The sequence below is a fragment of the Eretmochelys imbricata genome, chromosome 9 (assembly GCF_965152235.1).
Source record: "Eretmochelys imbricata isolate rEreImb1 chromosome 9, rEreImb1.hap1, whole genome shotgun sequence".
Lineage (NCBI taxonomy): Eukaryota > Metazoa > Chordata > Testudines > Cheloniidae > Eretmochelys > Eretmochelys imbricata.
Window position 1 is genome coordinate 2,971,318 of NC_135580.1, and position 21,007 is coordinate 2,992,324.

Consider the following 21,007-nt stretch of genomic DNA (forward strand, 5'->3'; position numbering starts at 1 on the left):
TCCAGTCATGATGATACATTGATTGAAACCAACCACTTACCACACCGTTAATCTCGACTCACTGCTGCCCCCAGTCACTGGAGTGGGAGAGAACAATTATCCTCTCTCTGTTTCCCATCTCTCCCAGGGTCCGCTGCTGACGCCTGTCACCATAGCAATCTGCACTGGGTGCACTGATGGATTTTCTTGATACGCTCATATAAAAGGTCACTAACTCTGTGGTTTGACACTAGCTCTTTTCCTGGTGTGTGGCTGTTATTTAGTTTTAACAAGTGTTCTGGAATCATCACTTTTTAGGGGAGGGGAGGGTGAGAGTGATTTCTGTGATGGCACTTTAAAGTTGCAGTTAATTTAAGTAAATTAGAAGCCGTTTACGCTCCGACATGAATGGTAGTTTTGGTGTGTTAAGGAGCTGGGAGCTGCCTGGGTGAGTCATAAATCAACCACCCCTTCTGACAGCTGCAGCCTGAATGGAGAAAAATGAGAATAATGGAATGTGTAAGTTCCAGGGTAAAATGTTTAATTGCCACAAACAAATGTTTAAAAAACATTTCGGTGAGTTGTGCTCCCGAGATGTAATGCAGGGCTCGGAGTGTTTGCCGTCACATCCTTGGCAAAACTGTTTCATGGACACAAAGGATGTTCAGTGTCCTCCCAGTGCCGATGAGCGGTGGAAATGCTCCCCTTTGCTGGATGAATGTTCTTTGCTGAGCAACGGGTTTCAGGAAAGGCCGGTTTGAAATCCTGCATTTGGAATCTGTGATAATATTGCTCCATTTTCCCCTCCACTGAGTTCAGACACAGACTTTCAGCCAGAGTACTTTTGTTCTTGCTTCTTTGCTCTTTTTCTAGACAGAACTCCGCCCCCTTTGAGAGCACACACAGTGTCTCTCTCCTCTCGAACAGTCTGCACTTTGCCGCACACAATGGCTGGCTGTCCATGGAGGCAGCAGATTCCTTAGGTATTTAAAGTTTTCAGTGCACAGAAAACAAACGCTTAACAGTTTCATAGTCCAAGACGCAACAAATACAGAGTACACTATCCAGGTGCTGTATTGAGGACACTGTTGGAATTGCAAGGTATCACTTTAAGAGTGTGTATGTGGGTGGGGGAGGAGCTGGGGGAAAAAGACAGATTAAAGTAAGGTAGGGTAGTCGAGCCTCTGCTTTTAGAGAGCAGCCTGCTTTGTCTCTTTCTGTTTTGGGTTCTTGTGTATTGTTGCTCTGAAGTCTAAGGCATAAGTAGTGTTACTCTGCAAACTTCCAGCAGAAATATTTATATGTTTTATCTACTTTCAGAGTGTGTGCGCTATGAGCATAAATGCTCAGGACAGAGATCATAAGAACATAAGAATGGCCATTCTGGGCCAGACCAAAGGTCCATCCAGCCCAGTATCCTGTCTACTGACAGTGGCCAGTGCCAGGTGCCCCAGAGAGAGTGAACCTAACAGGTAATGATCAAGTGATCTCTCTCCTGCCATCCATCTCCACTCTCTAACAAACAGAGGCTAGGGACACCATTCCTTACCGATCCTGGCTAATAGCCATTAAGGGACTTAACCTCCATGAATTTATCCAGTTCTCTTTTAAACCCTGTTATAGTCCTGGCCTTCACAACCTCCTCAGGCAAGGAGTTCCACAGGTTAACTGTGCGCTGAGTGAAGAAGAACTTCCTTTTATTTGTTTTAAACCTGCTACCCATTAATTCCATTTGGTGGCCCCTAGTTCTTATATTACGGGAACAAGCAAATAACTTTTCCTTATTCACTTTCTCCACACCACTCATGATTTTATATACCTCTGTCATATCCCCCCTTTGTCTCCTCTTCTCCAAACTGAAAAGTCCTGGCCTCTTTAATCTCTCCTCATATGGGACCAGTTCCAAACCCCCAATCATTTTAGTTGCCCTTTTCTGAACCTTTTCTAATGCCAGTATATCTTTTTTGAGATGAGGAGACCACATCTGTACGCAGTATTCAAGATGTGGCCTTACCATGGATTTATATAAGGGCAATAAGATATTCTCCGTCTTATTCTCTATCCCTTTTAAAATGATTCCTAACATCCCTTTTGCTTTTTTGACTGCCCCTGCACACTGCGTGGACGCCTTCAGAGAACTGTCCACGATGACTCCAAGATCTTTCTCCTGATTAGTTGTAGCTAAATTAGCCCCCATCATATTGTATATATAGTTCGGGTTATTTTTTCCAATGTGCATTACTTTATATTTATCCACATTAAATTTCATTTGCCATTTTGTTGCCCAATCACTTCGTTTGGTGAGACCTTTTTGAAGTTCTTCACAGTCTGCTTTGGTCTTGACTATCTTGAACAGTTTAGTATCATCTGCAAACTTTGCCACCTCACAGTTTACCCCTTTCTCCAGACCATTTATGAATAAGTTGAATAGGATTGGTCCTAGGACTGACCCTTGGGGAACACCACTAGTTACCCCTCTCCATTCTGAAAATTTACCATTTATTCCTACCCTTTGTTCCCTATCTTTTAACCAGTTCTCAATCCATGAAAGGATCTTTCTTCCCTCTTAGCCCATCTTATCTTATCCCCCTCTTATCGCTTCACCCACCACTGAAATGCAGACAACTTCGGGGCAGAATATAGCACCAGCCAGATGAGCCAGAAGAGTTACTTAGGGCATGGCTACACTTGCAGATGTAGAGTGCCGTGAGTTAAACCTGCCTTCGTAGAGCGCAGTAGGGAAAGCGCTGCAGTCTGTCCACACTGACAGCTGGCGGTGCACTGGCATGGCCACATTTGCGGTACTTGCAGCGCCATTGGGAGCGGTGTATTATGGGAAGCTATCCCGGCATTCAGGTGACTGCAACGTGTTTTTCAAATGGGTGTGGGGGGTGGAGTGTGACAGGGAGTGTGTTGTATGTATGCGAGGGGAGAGAGAGTGGGTTTTTGGGGTGCTGAGAGTGTGTCAGCATGCTGTCTTGTAAGTTCAGACTCCCCTCCTCCCTGCCTCTCTCTCACTCACTCAAAGCAAACAGTAAATGTTTGCTTTTCCTTAGAGCTGATAAGCAGCTGGCTTCTCCGAAATGGCGCTTTCAACGGGCATTTCCGCATTCCTGCAGCCGATTTCACAACAATGACAAGAGTGGCCACTTGACTTAAGGGGATTATGGGACGTTTCTGGAGGCTGATCAGAGCACAGTAATGCAACAGCTCGTCCACACTGGCCCCGCAGCGCTCCAGCGGGGGCGCAGCAAACGTTATTCCACTCGCCGAGGTGGAGACCAACCGCGCTGTAGTCGCGGAGTCAGAGCGCTCTACGTGCCTTTCCAGTGTGGACGGGGAGTGAGTTAGGGCCCCTGGGGCTGGTTTATTGTGCTGTAACTCGCAAGTGTAGCCAAGCCCTTAGTGATGTTAGCATCACATATGAATCACCAAGACTCCTTGGGACCAATGGTTCAAATCCCAGAAAGGGCGACTTAACCCTTCATCTTCCTGAGCTAGAAACTGACTTCCATGCAGTTTACTGTATGGGGGTGGTGGTGGTTGGGTGACTCCTATAACCAGGGTCCTATCACCTCTGCTTGGATATTGGACCACTAAGTGATGTGGAGCCTGATTCACCTCTTTCCCCCAATGCAATAGCATGGAGTTGTGATGAGAGAAGCTGTTTGAGCTGGCAGGGAATGGGGTTGCTGGTATTGTGTCCTCTGTGATGGAAGCTCAGCGGGTGCTCAGATCCCCAGCATGGTCCTGCAGAGCTCAGATTAGTCAACCTTAAGGGCACACATCAAAGGGCATCTGTTGTTCTGGGAGGACTGGGCTGAGCTGGTTTGGGGGGATTGGCAGTGGAGTGGTGTTCCTTGTCCCCGGAGTTATTCTCTTGTGTATGAGCTTGTCTTGTACTAATGGCTGTGGGCTGTGATTTGCTATCGCCATCTGGGTGTTGTTATACAGTGGCCTGGTTGAGTGTCCTTCTCTTTGTATTAAACACAGTTATCTTCCTTATGTTTTCTAGTTCGTACAGTTCCCACTGTTCGGGTAGATTCTGTATTCAACTTCAATTAATAGAGAAATCCAATATATACAAATCAGAGATCCAGTGGCATTTTCCATAAGAGGAAGTGTTTGCCCCAGTGTCACTGGTCAGAGTTCTTACTCTCTTCCCCACTGGTGGATGGGTTAGACAGACCAAGGCTTTGTTTGCTATGGCCATGGTGGGGGCCTCTGCTTTTAGAGAGCAGCCTGCTTTGTCTCTTTATGTTTTGGGTTCTCATGGGCACATGAAGTGAAGGATTCTGGCCAGCAGCTGGAGAGGAGTGCAAAGTGTGTGTGTGTGTGTTTGTGTGTGTGTGTGGGAGGGTGGGGGGGTGCTGATCACTGTGCATCTGTAGAAGAGCAGCCAAAATATGGCCCTTAGTTTTGGTGTCATAGACTATCAGAGTTGGAAGGGACCTCATGAGATCATCTAGTCCAACCCCCGCTGTCCTAAAGTGCAGCAGCCCTACTGATAGCGTATGGGCAAGAGTCTCCCTTCGCTCACTGCACAGAAATCCCGTTGCCTTCTCTGGGATTCCCATGCGCTCAAGGAGGGCAGGGAACCCTAAATATAGACTAATGCACTGATAGGAAACTGACAGCTGTACAGGGCAGTCACCTGATCATGGGGCTCTGAGAACCAGCAGACAGGCTGGTGAGCACCACACGCAGTGGGTGAGGGGTGGGGTTAAACGAGACCCATAGCACTGACAGACTGCAGTATTCTCAATGCTTGTGAGAGGGGGTAAGGCTGATGTAGGTGAAATCTCTTATCTAATGGGAGACCCCAGAGCTGTGTAAACCAAACATGTCAGTGTGATCTAGTGGGTAGGGTGCTGGGTTGGGTCTGAGGAGACCTGGATTCTGTTCCTGACCTGTTAGGGGACCTTGGGAAAGTCCCTTCCCCTCTCTGTGATCCTGTTTTTCCTCCTGCCCTCTTTGTCTCTTGACTAGTTCGAGTGTAAGATTTTCAGAGTGGGACTCTCTCCATGTGTGTGTACAGCGCCTAGCACAATGGGGCTCCAGTCTGAGTGGGTGCTACTGTAATAGACATAATTAATAATAGTGCATCTGGAGGCAGAGTGGGCTCTATGCCTTGTGTTTACTCTCCGTAACAGAGCACCTGTCTTGGTCATTAAGGGCTATCACTTCAGCATCGACACTTGCCATTTCAAAGTGTTTCAAACAGTCGCTCCACAAAGCTGTATCCTGCCTTCCTTTTAATTAGAACATTGTTAAGTCTCTGCTGCCCTATCCATGGTTTGGTCTTTATGGGGCTTCTTCGCTGTCGCACTCTGATCTGAATCCAGGTGTTCGTTTCAGAGAGTTTCTCAAATCTATTCCATCGATACAGTGAAATAAGGGGAGGTAAAGTTTGTCTTTTTAAATGCGTTTGCTTTGCTGCACTAGAGCGTGAGTGCTGCAAGCCAAGTCACTGAGGAGCATGTTTTGGCCACATCAATCCCATCCCATTTTCACAGAGCAGGAAAGCGGATCTGGAAGCAAAACAGAAGGGTGTGCAGAGTTGTGCAGCTCAGCGATAGGAAAGGATTTTGTGCTGAAGTGTGTTGTCCCTTTTAAGAGCAGGGAAAGCTGGGAACCCCCGCACCAGGGTATAAAATAAGAGACCTGAGAGAGGAAAGTCAACTTCAGTTCAGGCCCTGGGGAAAGCATGAGCTGTGGAAAGGAACCTAATTAGGGGAGCCCTTTTGGAGGTAGGCATGGTGCGTGTTTGGATTTTGTTCTTAGTAACTGCATGTTTCTTTTAGTGCTTGTAACTTGGGGCAATATTGTTGAAGGAGCTTTGGACAAATAAGAGAATTACAATATTAAGCCTAAAAGAAAAGGAGTACTAGTGGCACCTTAGAGACTAACCAATTTATTTGAGCATAAGCTTTCCTGAGCTACAGCTCACTTCAAAGCTTATGCTCAAATAAATTGGTTAGTCTCTAAGGTGCCAACAGTATTCCTTTTCTTTTTGCAAATATAGGCTAACATGGCGGCTACTCTGAAACCTGTCAATATGAAGCCTGTGTTTGATTGTGCAGTTTTTAAATCACATCACCAGCCTGGCCAGAGTTGAAGGATCTTTCGGTATCCTTTCCTCTCGCGAAACTCCCAGACCGTCTCATGTTGTTTTATTGTCTGACACATGAGCTGCCTCTTGCTCTGATTTATTCAGACATTTCCTCCACCTTAATTGGATGATGTGCTGCCTTTGATGTATTTCCCACGAATGAACAGTCTTTCCTGAAAATTGCTGCCGCGTAAGGGGCAGCGGCACTCGAGAAAGCTGCAATACAATTACCTGTTCAATCTTTGTTGCTGTAAGAGGAAACGACTCCGAAATATATGGCCAAATTCAGGTTCACACAAGCAGGGAGTCTGCTTAAAACCAGGGGCTGCAGTTTGCCTTTGGGCCAGCAGCTCCAATCCATTCCCTGGATGCTAGTAACTGGTGCCGTTACCATCTGATGGCCGTTTGATGACCTGTGCCAAAGAAGTGGGTAGTCATATCCTGGCTCCCAGTTAAAATGTCCTTAACTCTCCCCGCCTCCTCTGCTGGCGTCCTCAGTAGATAGGTCAATCAACAAAGGGTCCGTTCAGCCTGCCTGCCTTCCACAGTTGGGGCTGCTGCCCCCAGATCATGCTTGTGATGCCTTGGCCAGGCCACATGGGGGAGCCAGCACTAGCTAGAGCTACTTACACCTGTTCTGTAGTCAGGTAGTCAGACAGAAGCTTTCTGTGCCCGGGGCTGTTAAATCAGCGGTAGGCAGGTGTGAGTAATGATGAGCAAACTGCAAGAAATCCAAGAGCTTTCAAAGAGAAGGGGAGAGACTCAGTATGGGACTCAGAGGTCACCCTCTGCTCTCATCCCATGCTAACGTATTCCTAAGGCCCCCCCCCCCCCAAAAAAAAAAAACTATTCCGGGTTGTGGGGAGAATCTCCCTAAGAGAATACCAAGCTTATGCTTGTTGTGTGCAGGTCTGAGCATTCAGGGGTTTAGGATTTAGTTCAGGTGTAAGCATCTGAAGGTCCAGGTGCCTACCTGAGACATAACCGGGCTGATCAAAATCCCACTGCTTCACTGAGAAGCTCCAACCCAAACATAGTGTGTGAAAGCCAAAGTGCAGATGGCAGCTCTGGAATGTGCCAGGCAGGGTTTCCCCTCGTGTATAGAACGTGCCCCCTGTGACGGGAGGTTCTTCTTTGCCCGCGTATGTCAGAGGAAACCAGAAAGCAAAGGCAACCCAAGGAATGCCATGGTGATCAGATTTTATTAGGGCTGTGAGAAACTTGGCAACTTTTGTTGGCAGCTTAGTTCTTTTCAGTTTTCTGTGAATTTGGGGAGTGGGCTGGACCCAAAAACTCCAGCTAAAACTCAACTGATGGGGAAACCTGCAGAAATGGCAAGACCCATATCATTACCACTCAAAACCATAAATCAGCCCAAACCGACTCCAAACTAGGCCAGGATTGGCCAGAAAGCTCATAAATGTTGAACCTCGAGCCAAGCTTGACATAAGGTTTGTCAGATTTGTAATGAGACTAGGAATCAGGGGCACTGGTCTCTGATATTACTGCAATGACACATGCACCTGACAATATAATGGTGTCCCCATTTGCAGCATGAGGTAATAGGTAACTGGTGGTCTAGGGACATAATTCTGGCAAACACTCTAAACACCACAGTATAATTTTTTAATGATCATCTTCTTCCTACCTCTACCTCAGAGGAGCACCAGCATTATACCAAGGAACCCTGCCTAGAATTAACACCCCACAGTCACTCTGTTAAGCACAGTGGCGTAGAAGATCACGTTCACCAGTTCTAAAATGCCATTCCTGCCGCAAACTATAAAATGATACTTTTCTCTTCTTAAATTGGCAACATGGTTTTAAGCTGAGCCCTTTCACACTAACTCTCTGCTCTTACTGTCCTCCTGCATTCAGAGCTCCCAGAGATGTCCACGCGCACACTGTCTGCAAAAGGAATGCAGTGTCTCTGGGCTCTTCGTGTCATTCTCAAAGGAAATGTATACAGCCCAGTGGTAAACTGTTGGAAACAGGGGCTCCTAATGGAAACACTGACACAGCCTGACCGGAGTTATATAATGGCTTATTAAACAATCTCACTCGGTGCATCAAAGTCATGAAACTGATTACATCATGATATACTGCACTAGGGATATTTCCTATTAAGTCACTAATAACTTGCTTTTATTCATATTAATTTATAATCATATTATTAATATAATTTTATTAACTCCCTACATTATTTCTAAACCAGCTTTTCTGGTAAAGAAATGGTATGTCAGCGGTTCTCAAACTTTCTTGCACCACGACCCCCTTCTGTCAACGAAAATTACTACATGACCCCAGGAGTGGGAACCAAAGCCCGAGCTTGCTGCCCCGGGTTAGAATCATAGAATATCAGGGTTGGAAGGGACCTCAGGAGGTCATCTAGTCCAACCCCCTGCTCAAAGCCGGACCAATCCCCAATTTTTGCCCTGATCTCTAAATGGCACCCTCAAGGATTGAACTCACAACCCTGGGGGCATGTAACCTGAGCCCTGCTGCCCAGAGCTGAAGCCCTCGGGATTTGGCTTTGGCCCCACGTAGTGGGGCTCGGGCTTCAGCTTTGGACCTGGGCCCCAGCAAATCTAACGCCAGCCCTGGCGACCTGATCAAAATGGGCTCCCGACCCACAATTTGAGAGCCCCTGTGGTTTATACGTGATGGAATAGTCTAAAGGGTTCATTGGCACTTGCTTAGGAGGATGCGTATGACTTGCAATAAGGCAGCTCTTCTAAATGAATTTTCTTAAATTCTTAACCCTGTGCTATACTATTGGTGTCTTTTCTTTTTACCTACTCGCCTGAGCTCCATTTTATATGCCTGCTTTACAATCCAACATGCAAGGAACCACAGGAAGTTATCTACCAGAATCCTGGTTTATTTACTTAGGAGTTTACAGTAGCTGAGCAACTGACGTCTCTTGCCGCTCCTGGTATATTTTGTGTATCTAATACTTATTATTATCTTTGTAGAACCCCAGCTGAAAGGAATTGTGACAAGGTTATTCAGCCAGCAGGAATACTTCTTGCAGATGCACCCAGATGGTACGATTGATGGGACCAAGGACGAAAACAGCGACTACAGTAAGGAAAATTAGCCTTCTTTGCAACCCGATGATAAATGAAATGCATCACCTAGTGGGTCTCACTTGTAAGCCTTCATTTTTGAAAAGATCAAATTAGGAAGAAGCCAGCTGCTCTCAGCCGTTTATTTCCATCGGCACTTCCCTTTTAAATCTCTCCTTTATTGTTTTCACACATTGTTGCTTTTTCCCCCCCGCCTCTCTCTAACGCTACAACAACCATCTGGGGTGTGGAGAAGAATAAAAACGCATGGTTTGAATTCTCGCCAGAAGAGAGAGGAGTGATATTTGCGCAGATGCTGTGCATGTGGGAGAAGGATGTAGGGATTGTTTCCTTCAGGGGTAAAAGGAAAGTGATCTTCAAGGAAAACATCTAAAACCTAACTAGACTTAGGAACCCAGGAATTGCCAGACTGGATCAGACCAAGAATCTGTCCATTCCAGTACCCCATCTCTGACCATGGCCATTATAAGCTGCTTCTGAAGAGACCCTGCAGTGGGCAGTGATGAGACAACCTGTCTCCAGGAAAGTTTCCTCTGAGAACCCCACACTTAGAGGCTGGCACAAGTTACCCAAACCCTTCAATAGATGGCAAGGTCCGGGGCAAAGTTTGATGCTGAATTTTTTCATGCAGCAGTCAGCAAGCCGCTGTCATTGGCGGGAGACCACGCTGGATGTCAGCACTCCCCAGTGGCCCATTGCCCTCTGCGAGAAAGGGCACAAAACATTTTTGTCCCGGGAGGTGCTGGGTGCCCTTAACTCCCGTTGGGACCACTCTGAAGGATTAGGCCCCGGAGGAGATGCAAAGTGCCATCAGCTCTGCCCTCTCTGTGGGACTCAGGAGTCCTTCTGAGAGGGCAACACAGGTGGCTCTCACTGACTGCGTCAGCTAGGGCAGGGCTGAACCTTGTCCCTGTGCTGGGAGTCTGAAATTTGCAGGAGCGTTCACAGAAGGATGTCACGGCTGGCACATTCCCAAAGGGACGGGAGTTCTCAGTTGTTAAGAGTCGGAGCAGAAGCTGATCTTTGAGGGGGGCTCGACAAAGATAAAGTCCCCCACATTGCAGCTGGGACGGTGCTTCCCAGGGCAGGCAGACACATGTACTAGCTGTGTTTGAACCGGTGCGCTGGAAATAGCCGGATAGCTCGGGGTAGCCTGGACAGCGGTTTGGGCTAGCCACCCACATACGTTCCTGGGGACCCAGGCCTGTTTGTCCTTGGGTGGCTAGCCTGAGCGGCCATGCGCGCTGTCCCCGCTTACGCTGCTACTTTGAGCATGCTAGCCTGAGCAGCGCTAGGACGCCTCGGTCTCCCCGCGCCGGGAAGCACGTGTCCAGCAGCAGTGTAGACGTACTCTTATGGAGGGATAATCCAGTCTACTTAATCCGGGGATCAATCCTGTCATCCTTCCTCAGACAGAACTCCTAGCGAACCCCCTGGAGGCCCTTCCTGAGTCAAGACTGCAGGGTTGGAGCTGTCAGTGGGGCCTGTTGGCTCCAATACTGGCTCGGCAGCAGTTCCACAGGCAGCCTCCTGGGGGCGGCGGGGAGCCCTCAAACTAGAGCACAGTTTGAATAGCAGTCGGTGACGTGACGCTGTGCCCAAAACGGCGACGGGTCGGCAGGGTCCTCATGGCAGGAGTAGCACATTTAACACGAGTAGGGCACTTATTCTCCTCCGTTCAGCCACGGTTCGAGCACAGCAAGAGTCCTACCTTCTGCTTCGGGAGCCAGGTCATGGGGTGATGCCGGCAGAGGCCAGCAGCTGAAATAACAGAAGGTTTGGGAAACATCCCTTATTGAAAACAAAGAACCCCCCTGCCCCCAATTCAAAGGCTGTGCCCAGCAGTAGCTCGCTGTAAGGGATAGGGCCTGATTCTGCTCTCTCACTGGGGTTTTACCACTGTGTAGGGCCTTTGACTTCAGGGAAGCTCCTCCTGTCTTACATCAGAGGATGAAAGAGATGAAACATTCAGGTCCTTAGGGTTTTTCAGCCACTGCCGAACAATGCGAATAGGACTGATAAGTGAAGAGGCTGGTCCTGCAGCCCGTACTTGCAAGCAGCCCAGACTCATGGGAGGACATCAGTGGGTCTGCTCGTGTGAGCAAGGACTACTCCCGTGAGTAAGGGTTGCAGGATTGGGCCCTATGACTTATGGGAGCGGTTAAGGCAATTAGGTATCTCAGTCAGGGGAAAAGAAGGCTCAGAAGGCATATCCGTCATCACACATGCCCAGGACTGGGAGAGAAGATGGGGATTAATTGTTCTCATCAGTCAGTGAGGATGGGACAAGAAAATAAGGGGTAAAACTGAAACTCAGATGAATCTAGGTAAATGTTGGAGAGCTGCCCTGCAGTGGCCCATACTGGCAATGGAGACCGCACTGATGGTACTCACTGCTGTGCAGAGGGCCGGACCAGGGTTTAGGCCCAGACAGTCAGCAATGACCGCTAATTTTGGGTGCCCAGTTTGAGACAAGGTGGGACTGATTCTCCGAGGTGCTGAGCACTCGCAGCTCCCTTTGAAGTCCAGCAGGAGCCATGGGCATTCAGCTCCCTTGACAATCAAGCTGGACACCCAAAACTTGTGGGCGCTCCAGAAAATCTGGGTCACGTAACGGGACTGGCGCGGTGCTTGGAACCCTGTGCCTCTTCTGCTCAGGGCTGAAGTTCACACTGTAGGAGACAAAACGCACACCCGTATCCCAAGCGTGGTGCCTGATTCACTCTCACCTGGCAGGATGTGGGGGGACAATCGAGATGGACGCTGCATGGAGTCTGTAATTGAAACACGTACAGGAACGCGATGTGCCATACCTCACCACTTTGCATTGTGTTGGGGCCAGACTGATTAGCCTTAGCAAAGGGAGCTGATTTTACATGGAATATACTATGTGGGTTTACTCTGGCAAGATAAACATTTAAAATGAAACAAGACACGTCCCTTCTACACGTCCGATGTAATTAAAACTCGTAATGAAAATCCAGTTATTTAAATAAGAGGGACTGCTAATATTTAAGCCATTTTAAAATTAATTTATCTATCTGGTGCCACTTCGTGTTTCTGTTCCTGGGGAAACAGGAGGTTGGGATTTTTTTTTTTTTTAATACAGTTAGAAGCCAAGATCAAGCTCCATTTGAACAGGCGTCCAGCAAAACAACACTTAGTGCATCTGCTGCCGAGGCCATGGGGCTAAAGCGATGCTATCGAGCTAAAAGTCGTGGGATAGATTCTTTTCACACTGACACTGGTGTAAATCAAAAGTGTTTCCATTGAAGCCAGTGGGGTTACCCCAGATACAAGAAGAGAACCTAGGCCCAGATCTGTGTTATGATATCATCGTGTTATTACCCTGAATTTGTTCAGCAGGATTGGTAGAGTCACCTCTCACCATTTATGCGGTGTTGATTTTTTTTTTCCCTTTTGCTTGGCATAATCTTTTAGTAGACTGATCAATATCGCTCTCTGGACCTGGTTCATGACTCCAGGATCTCAGTTCTGTATCCGAACTGTTTTACCCATTGATATGCCAGCATAATTCCGCTGTAACAGAGGGGTAAATGAGAGCCCCTGCATAGTGTATTCCATGTAAATGCTTTTTCCTGCACTTGCAGGGCCAAACCCCCAGCTGGTGTAGATCAGCATGGATCCTTTGATTGACCTACTCCCGTTCATACCAGCTGAGAATGTGGGTCACACAATGGGCCTCATTCTTGTCTCAGTCCACTTTTCCACTTGTCTAAATTATTTGGGCTAGATCCTCAAGTGGGGTAAATCAGCATAGCTCCGTTGATGCCAATGGGGTAACTGCCTCGCTGACTTCCCCTGGCTTACTCCAGTCTGAAAGGAGAATCGGGCCCAATGACTTCAACAGGACTGCTTCCAGTCTGCCTGGCTGTGCTGGGATTTTCAGTTTCAAATCCTTGTTCTGGACTGATACCAAGGTAAAAAATCTCTAGCTTCCTACCCTGAATATAAACACATTTGAGTCACAAAAACAGTCTTGAGGCCCGCCTGGCATCCTGTGCTCTTGTAGGAACTCCTTCCAGAACAGCTCTGCCACCTCCCTTTCCCCGGGTTTGCCCACCTGCTGTGTAATCCCGTGGTGCCTTTACACGGAATAGGATATGATTTACCCTGTGGGTGGGGGCTGGCCCTTGGGGAGTGGGAGGGAATTATTCAAAACACTGATAGGTTTCCGTGGGGATAGTCTGGCTTATTGATCTTGGGTGCTGTCACTCAAAAGAATGGTCTGCGAGGCAAGTTTTCTATGTAAAACGAATTAGCTGTAGGGAGTGAATAATGATGGCCGTTTACTTTCATTATCTGTAGTGATATGCTCCATTTTTCAGTTTTTTAAAAAAGGGGAGGGGTGGGAGGTTGCTTATAAATAGACTTGTTAATTAAACGAGGCTTTGGAGCATCGCTGTCGTACCAAAGGTCTGGCAATAAAAACTTGCCTCGATAAGGGAATGTCTCACGAGGAGCCTGCATGAAGGGTTTGCCCGACACTGAGGTAGTTACACCAGTGAGAAGTGAACAGGCAAACCGGCACCAATCCCGAGCATGGCGACTTCAGCATCACCTTAGGCCCTGATCTGCAAAGACCTGTAATGAGGCTGCACTTTAGACGCTGACTTCCACCGAAGTCCTCCCGCTTCAGGAAACCACTCAGACATGTGCCGTCACTGCAGTGGGATTCCAGCACGAACTTTTCAGATGTGGGGTTGGTAGGCTGGATTTCTGAGACGGGGCTGCAGCCAGCAACACGCCTTTAGTGCCTGTTTTCCCACTGAAAGAGGGCTACCCCCCGGCCCTTTAGGCAGCCGTAGGCCAGTGCCGTTGCGGCGTACCTGGCCTTCCCATAATGCTTCAAATAATTCCCAGATGCCGTGGGCCTGATTTGTCTCTCATTCAGCTGTGCAACTCCAGTGACCTTCTGCGGAGTTACCCCTTGCTTGCACTAGGGTGTGTGAGAGGAGGTCACTGAAAACTGTCTCTCTGGCAAAACAGTCTAAACAAGCGCCCTCTCTGCAGCTGGCTCCCAGGTCTCGTGTGGAAAAGACTCTGGGGTTTATGGCTTGTTGTTGTACTTGTTTTCTCCTGGTGCAGCTGAAGCCATCGGTCCTACCCAGCACATGTGCATGCAAACAGTCTCTTTGGTAACCTTAGTCTGACTTGGATCTGAATTATTCCACTCTGTTAAACCAGGGTTAGCACTAAAGCAGTCTGTATCGCAATAACACTGAATCATTAGCATGCTGGGGCATAGGTGGCTCCCAAGAGAGAAGGGGGCAGGGCAGTGGGAGATGAAAAAGATGATTGGCATCTGGATATCACCTTTCATCCAAAGTCCCCACTGTGCTGTGCTCACTTTACAAAGTGATTTACTAGCTGTACAATTATATCAATTATCTGTAAAATAAATTGAATGATTAGGTATACTTATGTCAATAGCTAGGCAATAAACTGCAAAGCCATGTGATAAAAGGCATGCTATTGATCATTGAGCACCTCCCCTGCTTTCTACCCACTGATACAGCCCCCCCAGAGACTAATTTGAACATTCCAAACCCTTTGAGAAACCTCAGACAGACGCCTTTTGAATGAATGAGTGAATAAATATAAAACAAGCTACCAGTGAAGTGTTTGCTAATTTGTCTCCCCACTGCCCCCATAATTACCCTAGTCCAAGGTTTAGGAGAGTCAGTACTAACTCCCACAAAAGTGATGTGTGTAAGATCTGATATTTTCTCACTCCTCCAGGCAAACAGATGGGAGGAGTTCTATACTCCTGGAGAGGGACAATCCCTAACTTGGACTTGTTCCTGGGAGGAGAAGGTCATGAGACACTGGACAGTATCTATGTGGTTCTGGAAAAGCTAGACTGAGCCACTGGTAGAGGTTTCTGAAATGTTGCTGGTTAATGGGGAGAGGCAGTGTGGTCTAATGGATAGGGCACCCGGCAGTCATTCAGAAGACCTGAGTTCTGTTGTTAGCTCTTTTGCTGACCTCCTGTAAGATCCTTGAGCAAATCACTTCACCTCTCTGTGGCTCTATCTCCTCTCTCAGCCTCTGTCTTGTCTATCTTGACTGTAAGCTTTCTGGGGCGGAGACTGGCTTTTACTGTGCATAGAGTAGCACCTACAGACCCCAAATACAGCACCGTGGGGCCCTGATCTCAGCTGGGGTATCTCAGTGCTGCCCGTATTACAGGTAGCAATAGTAGAAACAATTAATGCAGCAACATTTCATATAATAACGCCAGCAGCCTTTCCGATCCTGTTACGTTACAGATAATAGCAAAAATACCATCGTGCGTGAGAGAGAGGTCGCCTCTCTGAGTCCGAGTGGCTGTGTGGCATCCAGCAATAGTTACCTTTTGTAGTGTATCGGGGAGGAAGTGGCTGCGATGCTTAAATCAATAGGATGGCAGTAAAATGGGGCATTGAAGAGTCTTGTCCTTTCCTGCTGCCTGGCACCACTTCCAGAAGGCACAGAGGACTCAGGTCATGGAGACACCGGAGTCCAGGTTGGCTCCTCCTGAGAGTCTTTATTCCTTGGCTAGCAGTGACCAGATGGATGATGGGCTGCAGGTTTCTGGGATACAGTGAGAACTGGAACTTTTACAACCCACCCTGAGGTGACCCTTGAAAGCAAGTTACAGACTTTTCCCTGTACTTCAAATCCCTGGAGATGTTTGTAACTCTGCTTCTTGTGTAAAGGGGTGAGGGGCACTAGCTGACAATGAAAACAGGGAACATGGGCCACATGGAAAGGCGACCTTCAGTAACAGTTGCTTTCCCCTGTTCTTCTTCCAACTGCAGCCCTCTTCAATCTAATTCCCGTGGGCCTTCGTGTGGTGGCGATCCAGGGGGTGAAGGCAGGTCTCTACGTCGCCATGAATGGCGAGGGATATCTCTACAGCTCAGTAAGTACATTGCCCGGTTTGGTGATTTCAGAGCTGTTTTTTAAGTGCATTGCTATGTTGAGAACACTTCGGACAACCTGGCACAGTAGGAGCTGTCATAAGGTCCACTATCAAATAGACTCTTCCCTGTCTTTAGCAACTACCTCCAGCTATCTCCATGTAGTCTCAGGGCAGTATTCTTCGACCTTTAGTTGAAGGCACACATCTGTTTGCGCCTTTGGATGGTCACTTACCTCAGGTCTTGCTGTGTTAGGTTACTGAATCTGCTGGATCTGATCTGGTTTTACATCAGTGCGACCACACATTGCCTTCACAGAGATACCCTGATATACACCAGTGTACCTGATCATAATAGGTCCTGTTCTCCACACCACAGTAATTCTGCTTATTTCGATGGAGTTATTGTGGATTTACCCCAGTGTAACTGAGCAGAATGTCTCTGTATATGAGTGGTCTTTTTAACACAGTATGAAAGATCTATGGGACACATTTTACTGATGAATTCCCCAGTAACTTTCTTAGATGGCATTAAAAAGCATGAGAAAAGGAGTACTTGTGGCACCTTAGAGACTAACCAATTTATTTGAGCATGAGCTTTCGTGAGCTACAGCTCACTTCATCGGATGCATACTGTGGAAACTGCAGCAGACATTATATACACACAGAGACCATGAAACAATACCCCCTCCCACCCCACTGTCCTGCTGGTAATAGCTTATCTAAACTGATCATCAAGTTGGGCCATTTCCAGCACAAATCCAGGTTTTCTCTCACTCGGCTCACTCACTCTCCTGCTGGTAATAGCCCATCCAAAGTGACCACGGAGAGTGAGTTTGTGTGTGTGTGTGGGGGGGGGGGGGGGGGCGGAGGGTGAGAAAACCTGGATTTGTGCTGGAAATGGCCCAACTTGATGATCACTTTAGATAAGCTATTACCAGCAGGACAGTGGGGTGGGAGGGGGTATTGTTTCATGGTCTCTGTGTGTATATAATGTCTACTGCAGTTTCCACGGTATGCATCCGATGAAGTGAGCTGTAGCTCACGAAATCTCATGCTCAAATAAATTGGTTAGTCTCTAAGGTGCCACAAGTCCTCCTTTTCTTTTTGCAAAGACAGACTAACACGGCTGTTACTCTGAAAAAAGCATGAGGTTATTCATCAGATTCTCATTTGAAGTAAATCAATGATTCACAATGATTTACTAAATAAGGCAGTTCTTTGCTAGAAATATTTTACGCTTGAAATAACTTCACACTGTGCTATGTGACAAGGAAATTGTTGTTGATAAATTTTCCATTCGGATATTTGTAGAGTCTATGGGCCAGACTCTGACCTCACTAACTCCAGTGTGGATCCAGAGTACTGTAATTCTGCTGTTACTCTGACTTAAAAACATGTGTGTGTGGCTGGGATGGGGGACTGAGGATAGAACCACTGAATAGGAAATAGCATAGTTTGGTTTTCGGTAACTGGCTAATTGATCTGTAATGTGGCTATCGCCATAACCTCTAGGACCAAAGGTGGCACTTAAACCACTGGTTGATGCAGAGCTGCCCCTCGTTACCTCCCGACCGAAGGACAGCACCTTTGCTATCGCATGGACTGAAACAGCTCTGGGGTCGTCTTGTCCCACCACCCTGGAATCTTAGGAATTCTGGTCGGAGCAGGTACTGTAGGACTGAATGCGAACCTGTGTCTCGCGACTTGAAGGAGAAGACGTGGCACCAGTGAACACGTTCGCTTTCCCAATGAGGACAAGGTGCCCAGTGGGTCTGTGGCTCTTACGCATATTTTTCCTCCTTCTGGGAGCTGTCGATCAGCTTCTCCTGTAGTTTCCTCTATGGCGTTCTGTTTGCGAGATGAAATCACTTTGTGGATGCCTGTGTAAGCGCTGTGGGATCAGAGCTCAGACCCTGGATTAGCCTCTTCGCGTGCTGTAATCACAGTCCGAGCAGTCGGGAGTGTAAACGGCCTCGTCACCCCCTCGCTCTGTTCCCTGACCAGGTCAGGGTTGTTCCTTATGGTACGATCTCCACAGGACAAAGCGCTCCAGTTTTAAACCACTCAAATAACTCCTATTTCCCCTTCTTACCCTGCGGGGCGATAATGTCACAGAAGTGCCAGGCTGGAAGGGAATTTGAAGATCCCCTAGTCCATTCCCTGCGCCTCGCCAGTGAGGGGGCATGATTACGTATACCTAGGCCCATCCCAGAGAGGTCTTCTGTCTAATCTGTTCTTAAAAACTTGCTTCAGACTAAGCCAATTCCTCCTTGTCCTACCCTTGGTAGTCATGGAGAACCATTGATCACCGTCCCCTTTATGACATCCCTTTTATATTTGCAGACTGTTATCAGGTCCCTCCTGAGCCCTCTCTTCGCAAGACTGAGGCGATGTCTACATTACCACTAATGTTGGCAAAACTTTTGTCGCTCAGGGGTGTGGAACCCCCCCCAAATGATATAAGTTGTGCCGCTTGTGTGCACAGCGCTGTCTCCTGCCGCCGTAGCTACCGCTGCTTGTTGAGGTGGTTTTATGAGGTCGACAGGAGAGCTCGCCCGCCAGCACAGAGCGGCTGCATGAGCGATCTGACAGCAGCACCGCTGCATCGTACAGCTGCCCCACGGTAAGCTCGCTAGTGTGGACGTGGTCTAAACATGCCCCGTTCGTTCAACCTTTCCTCATAGGTCAGGTTTCCTGAACCTTTCATCATGTTTGTTGCTCTCCTCTGGCTTCTCTCCAGTTTTCCACATCCTTTTCAAAGTGTGCTGTCCAAAACTAGATGCAGTACTCCAGCCGAGGCCCCACCACTACCGAGCAGTGCCGAACAGCTGCCTCCCATGTCTTACCTAGGGCGCTCGGCATAGCTTGGTGGAGCTCACTGTTCGGGGATTACAAGTCATTATGCCAGTGTGGCTGTGTATTTGGGGATCGCTTTTTAGTTTTCAGAACTGGGTAGCTGTCAAGACCAAGAGAGGGCTAGATCAGTCAGCTCTCTGGTATGCCAGAAACATCCCTTTCTTTCACAGCTCAATACATTTAAGTGTAAATTAGGTCTCATCAGTTGTGCCCCTTTAAATAAATCTGTTCAATTTACCATGATACTGACCTTCATTGTAAAGCACTTAGAGATCCATGGATGAAAAGAGCTATATAAGAGCTTGGTGTTGGTATTATTATTTATTATTACTGTTGGTGTGGTTCCACTAGCCGTCACCTTCAGCCCCCAACTAAAACCCCTCCAACGCATTATTAAGGATCTACAACCTATCCTAAAGGATGACCCAACACTCTCACAAATCTTGGGAGACAGGCCAGTCCTTGCCTACAGACAGCCCCGCAACCTGAAGCAAATACTCACCAACAACCACATACCACACAACAGAACCACTAACCCAGGAACTTATCCTTGCAACAAAGCCCGTTGCCAATTGTGCCCACATATCTATTCAGGGGACACCATCACAGGGCCTAATAACATCAGCCACACTATCAGAGGCTCGTTCACCTGCACATCCACCAATGTGATTTATGCCATCATGTGCCAGCAATGCCCCTCTGCCATGTACATTGGTCAAACTGGACAGTCTCTACGTAAAAGAATAAATGGACAAAAATCAGATGTCAAGAATTATAACATTCATAAACCAGTCGGAGAACACTTCAATCTCTCTGGTCACGCAATCACAGACATGAAGGTCGCTATCTTAAAACAAAGAAACTTCAAATCCAGACTCCAGCGAGAAACTGCTGAATTGGAATTCATTTGCAAATTGGATACTATTAATTTAGGCTTAAATAGAGACTGGGAGTGGCTAAGTCATTATGCAAGGTAGCCTATTTCCTCTTGTTTTTTCCTACCCCCCCCCCCAGATGTTCTGGTTTAACTTGGTTTTAAACTTGGAGAGTGGTCAGTTTGGATGAGCTATTACCAGCAGGAGAGTGAGTCTGTGTGTGTATGGGGGTGGGTTTTTGGAGGGGGGTGAGGGAGTGAGAGAACCTGGATTTGTGCAGGAAATGGCCTAACTTCATTATCATGCACATTGTGTAAAGAGTTGTCACTTTGGATGGGCTATCACCAGCAGGAGAGTGAATTTGTGTGGGGGGGTGGAGGGTGAGAAAACCTGGATTTGTGCTGGAAATGGCCTAACCTGATGCTCACTTTAGATAAGCTATTACCAGCAGGACAGTGGGGTGGGAGGAGGTATTGTTTCATGGTCTCTGTGTGTATATAAAGTCTGCTGCAGTTTCCATGGTATGCATCCGATGAAGCGAGCTGTAGCTCACGAAAGCTCATGCTCAAATAAATTGGTTAGTCTCTAAGGTGCCACAAGGACTCCTTTTCTTTTTGCGAATACAGACTAACACGGCTGTTACTCTGAAACCTGTCAATATAAATAGTTTACTTAATTGCAAACTCTTTGGGATCAGGACCATCCTGTTTTGGATCTGTGTCTGCACACCGCTCAGTGCAATAGGTCCTGATCCATGACTGGGTCTCCTGGGCATTGTGGTAATGCAAATAACTAATTCTTGAGATCAACTGTACAGGGTACGTGGATTATGTGACTTAAACAGAAGTGGCATTCTGCACAATAGAATCCCTACTTCTGTACGGGGCCCTTCAGAGAAGCTAGAGCTCAGAATTCTTGGCAGAGTAAAAGAATTACAAGGAAGGAGAGCAGTTAAGAGCTTTGTAAATACAGCTGGTTGGAAAACTCGGACAGAAATGGGGAAAAAATGTCCCTGGAATCTTTCAGAATTGTGTCCATTTTTTTGACCAGCTCCATCCACAAATATGGGAAGCAATCCAGGACAAATGATTCAGGAAGAGCTAAGGGGCAGCAGCCCCAGACAACAGGAGTTGCAGACAAGAAGGCTCTCTCAGTGACACTTGTGAAG

At 47.5% G+C, this 21,007-nt stretch overlaps 1 protein-coding gene across 1 annotated transcript in view; it reads left to right on the plus strand.

Moving 5' to 3' along the window:
- Positions 1-21,007, plus strand: part of FGF12 (fibroblast growth factor 12) — a 121,945-nt gene that overhangs the window by 20,127 nt on the left and 80,811 nt on the right. Inside the window, exons 2-3 of the mRNA XM_077826360.1 lie at positions 9,067-9,177; positions 16,005-16,108. Coding sequence (XP_077682486.1) covers positions 9,067-9,177; positions 16,005-16,108 — 215 coding nt within the window. The remainder of the gene's footprint in view (positions 1-9,066; positions 9,178-16,004; positions 16,109-21,007) is intronic.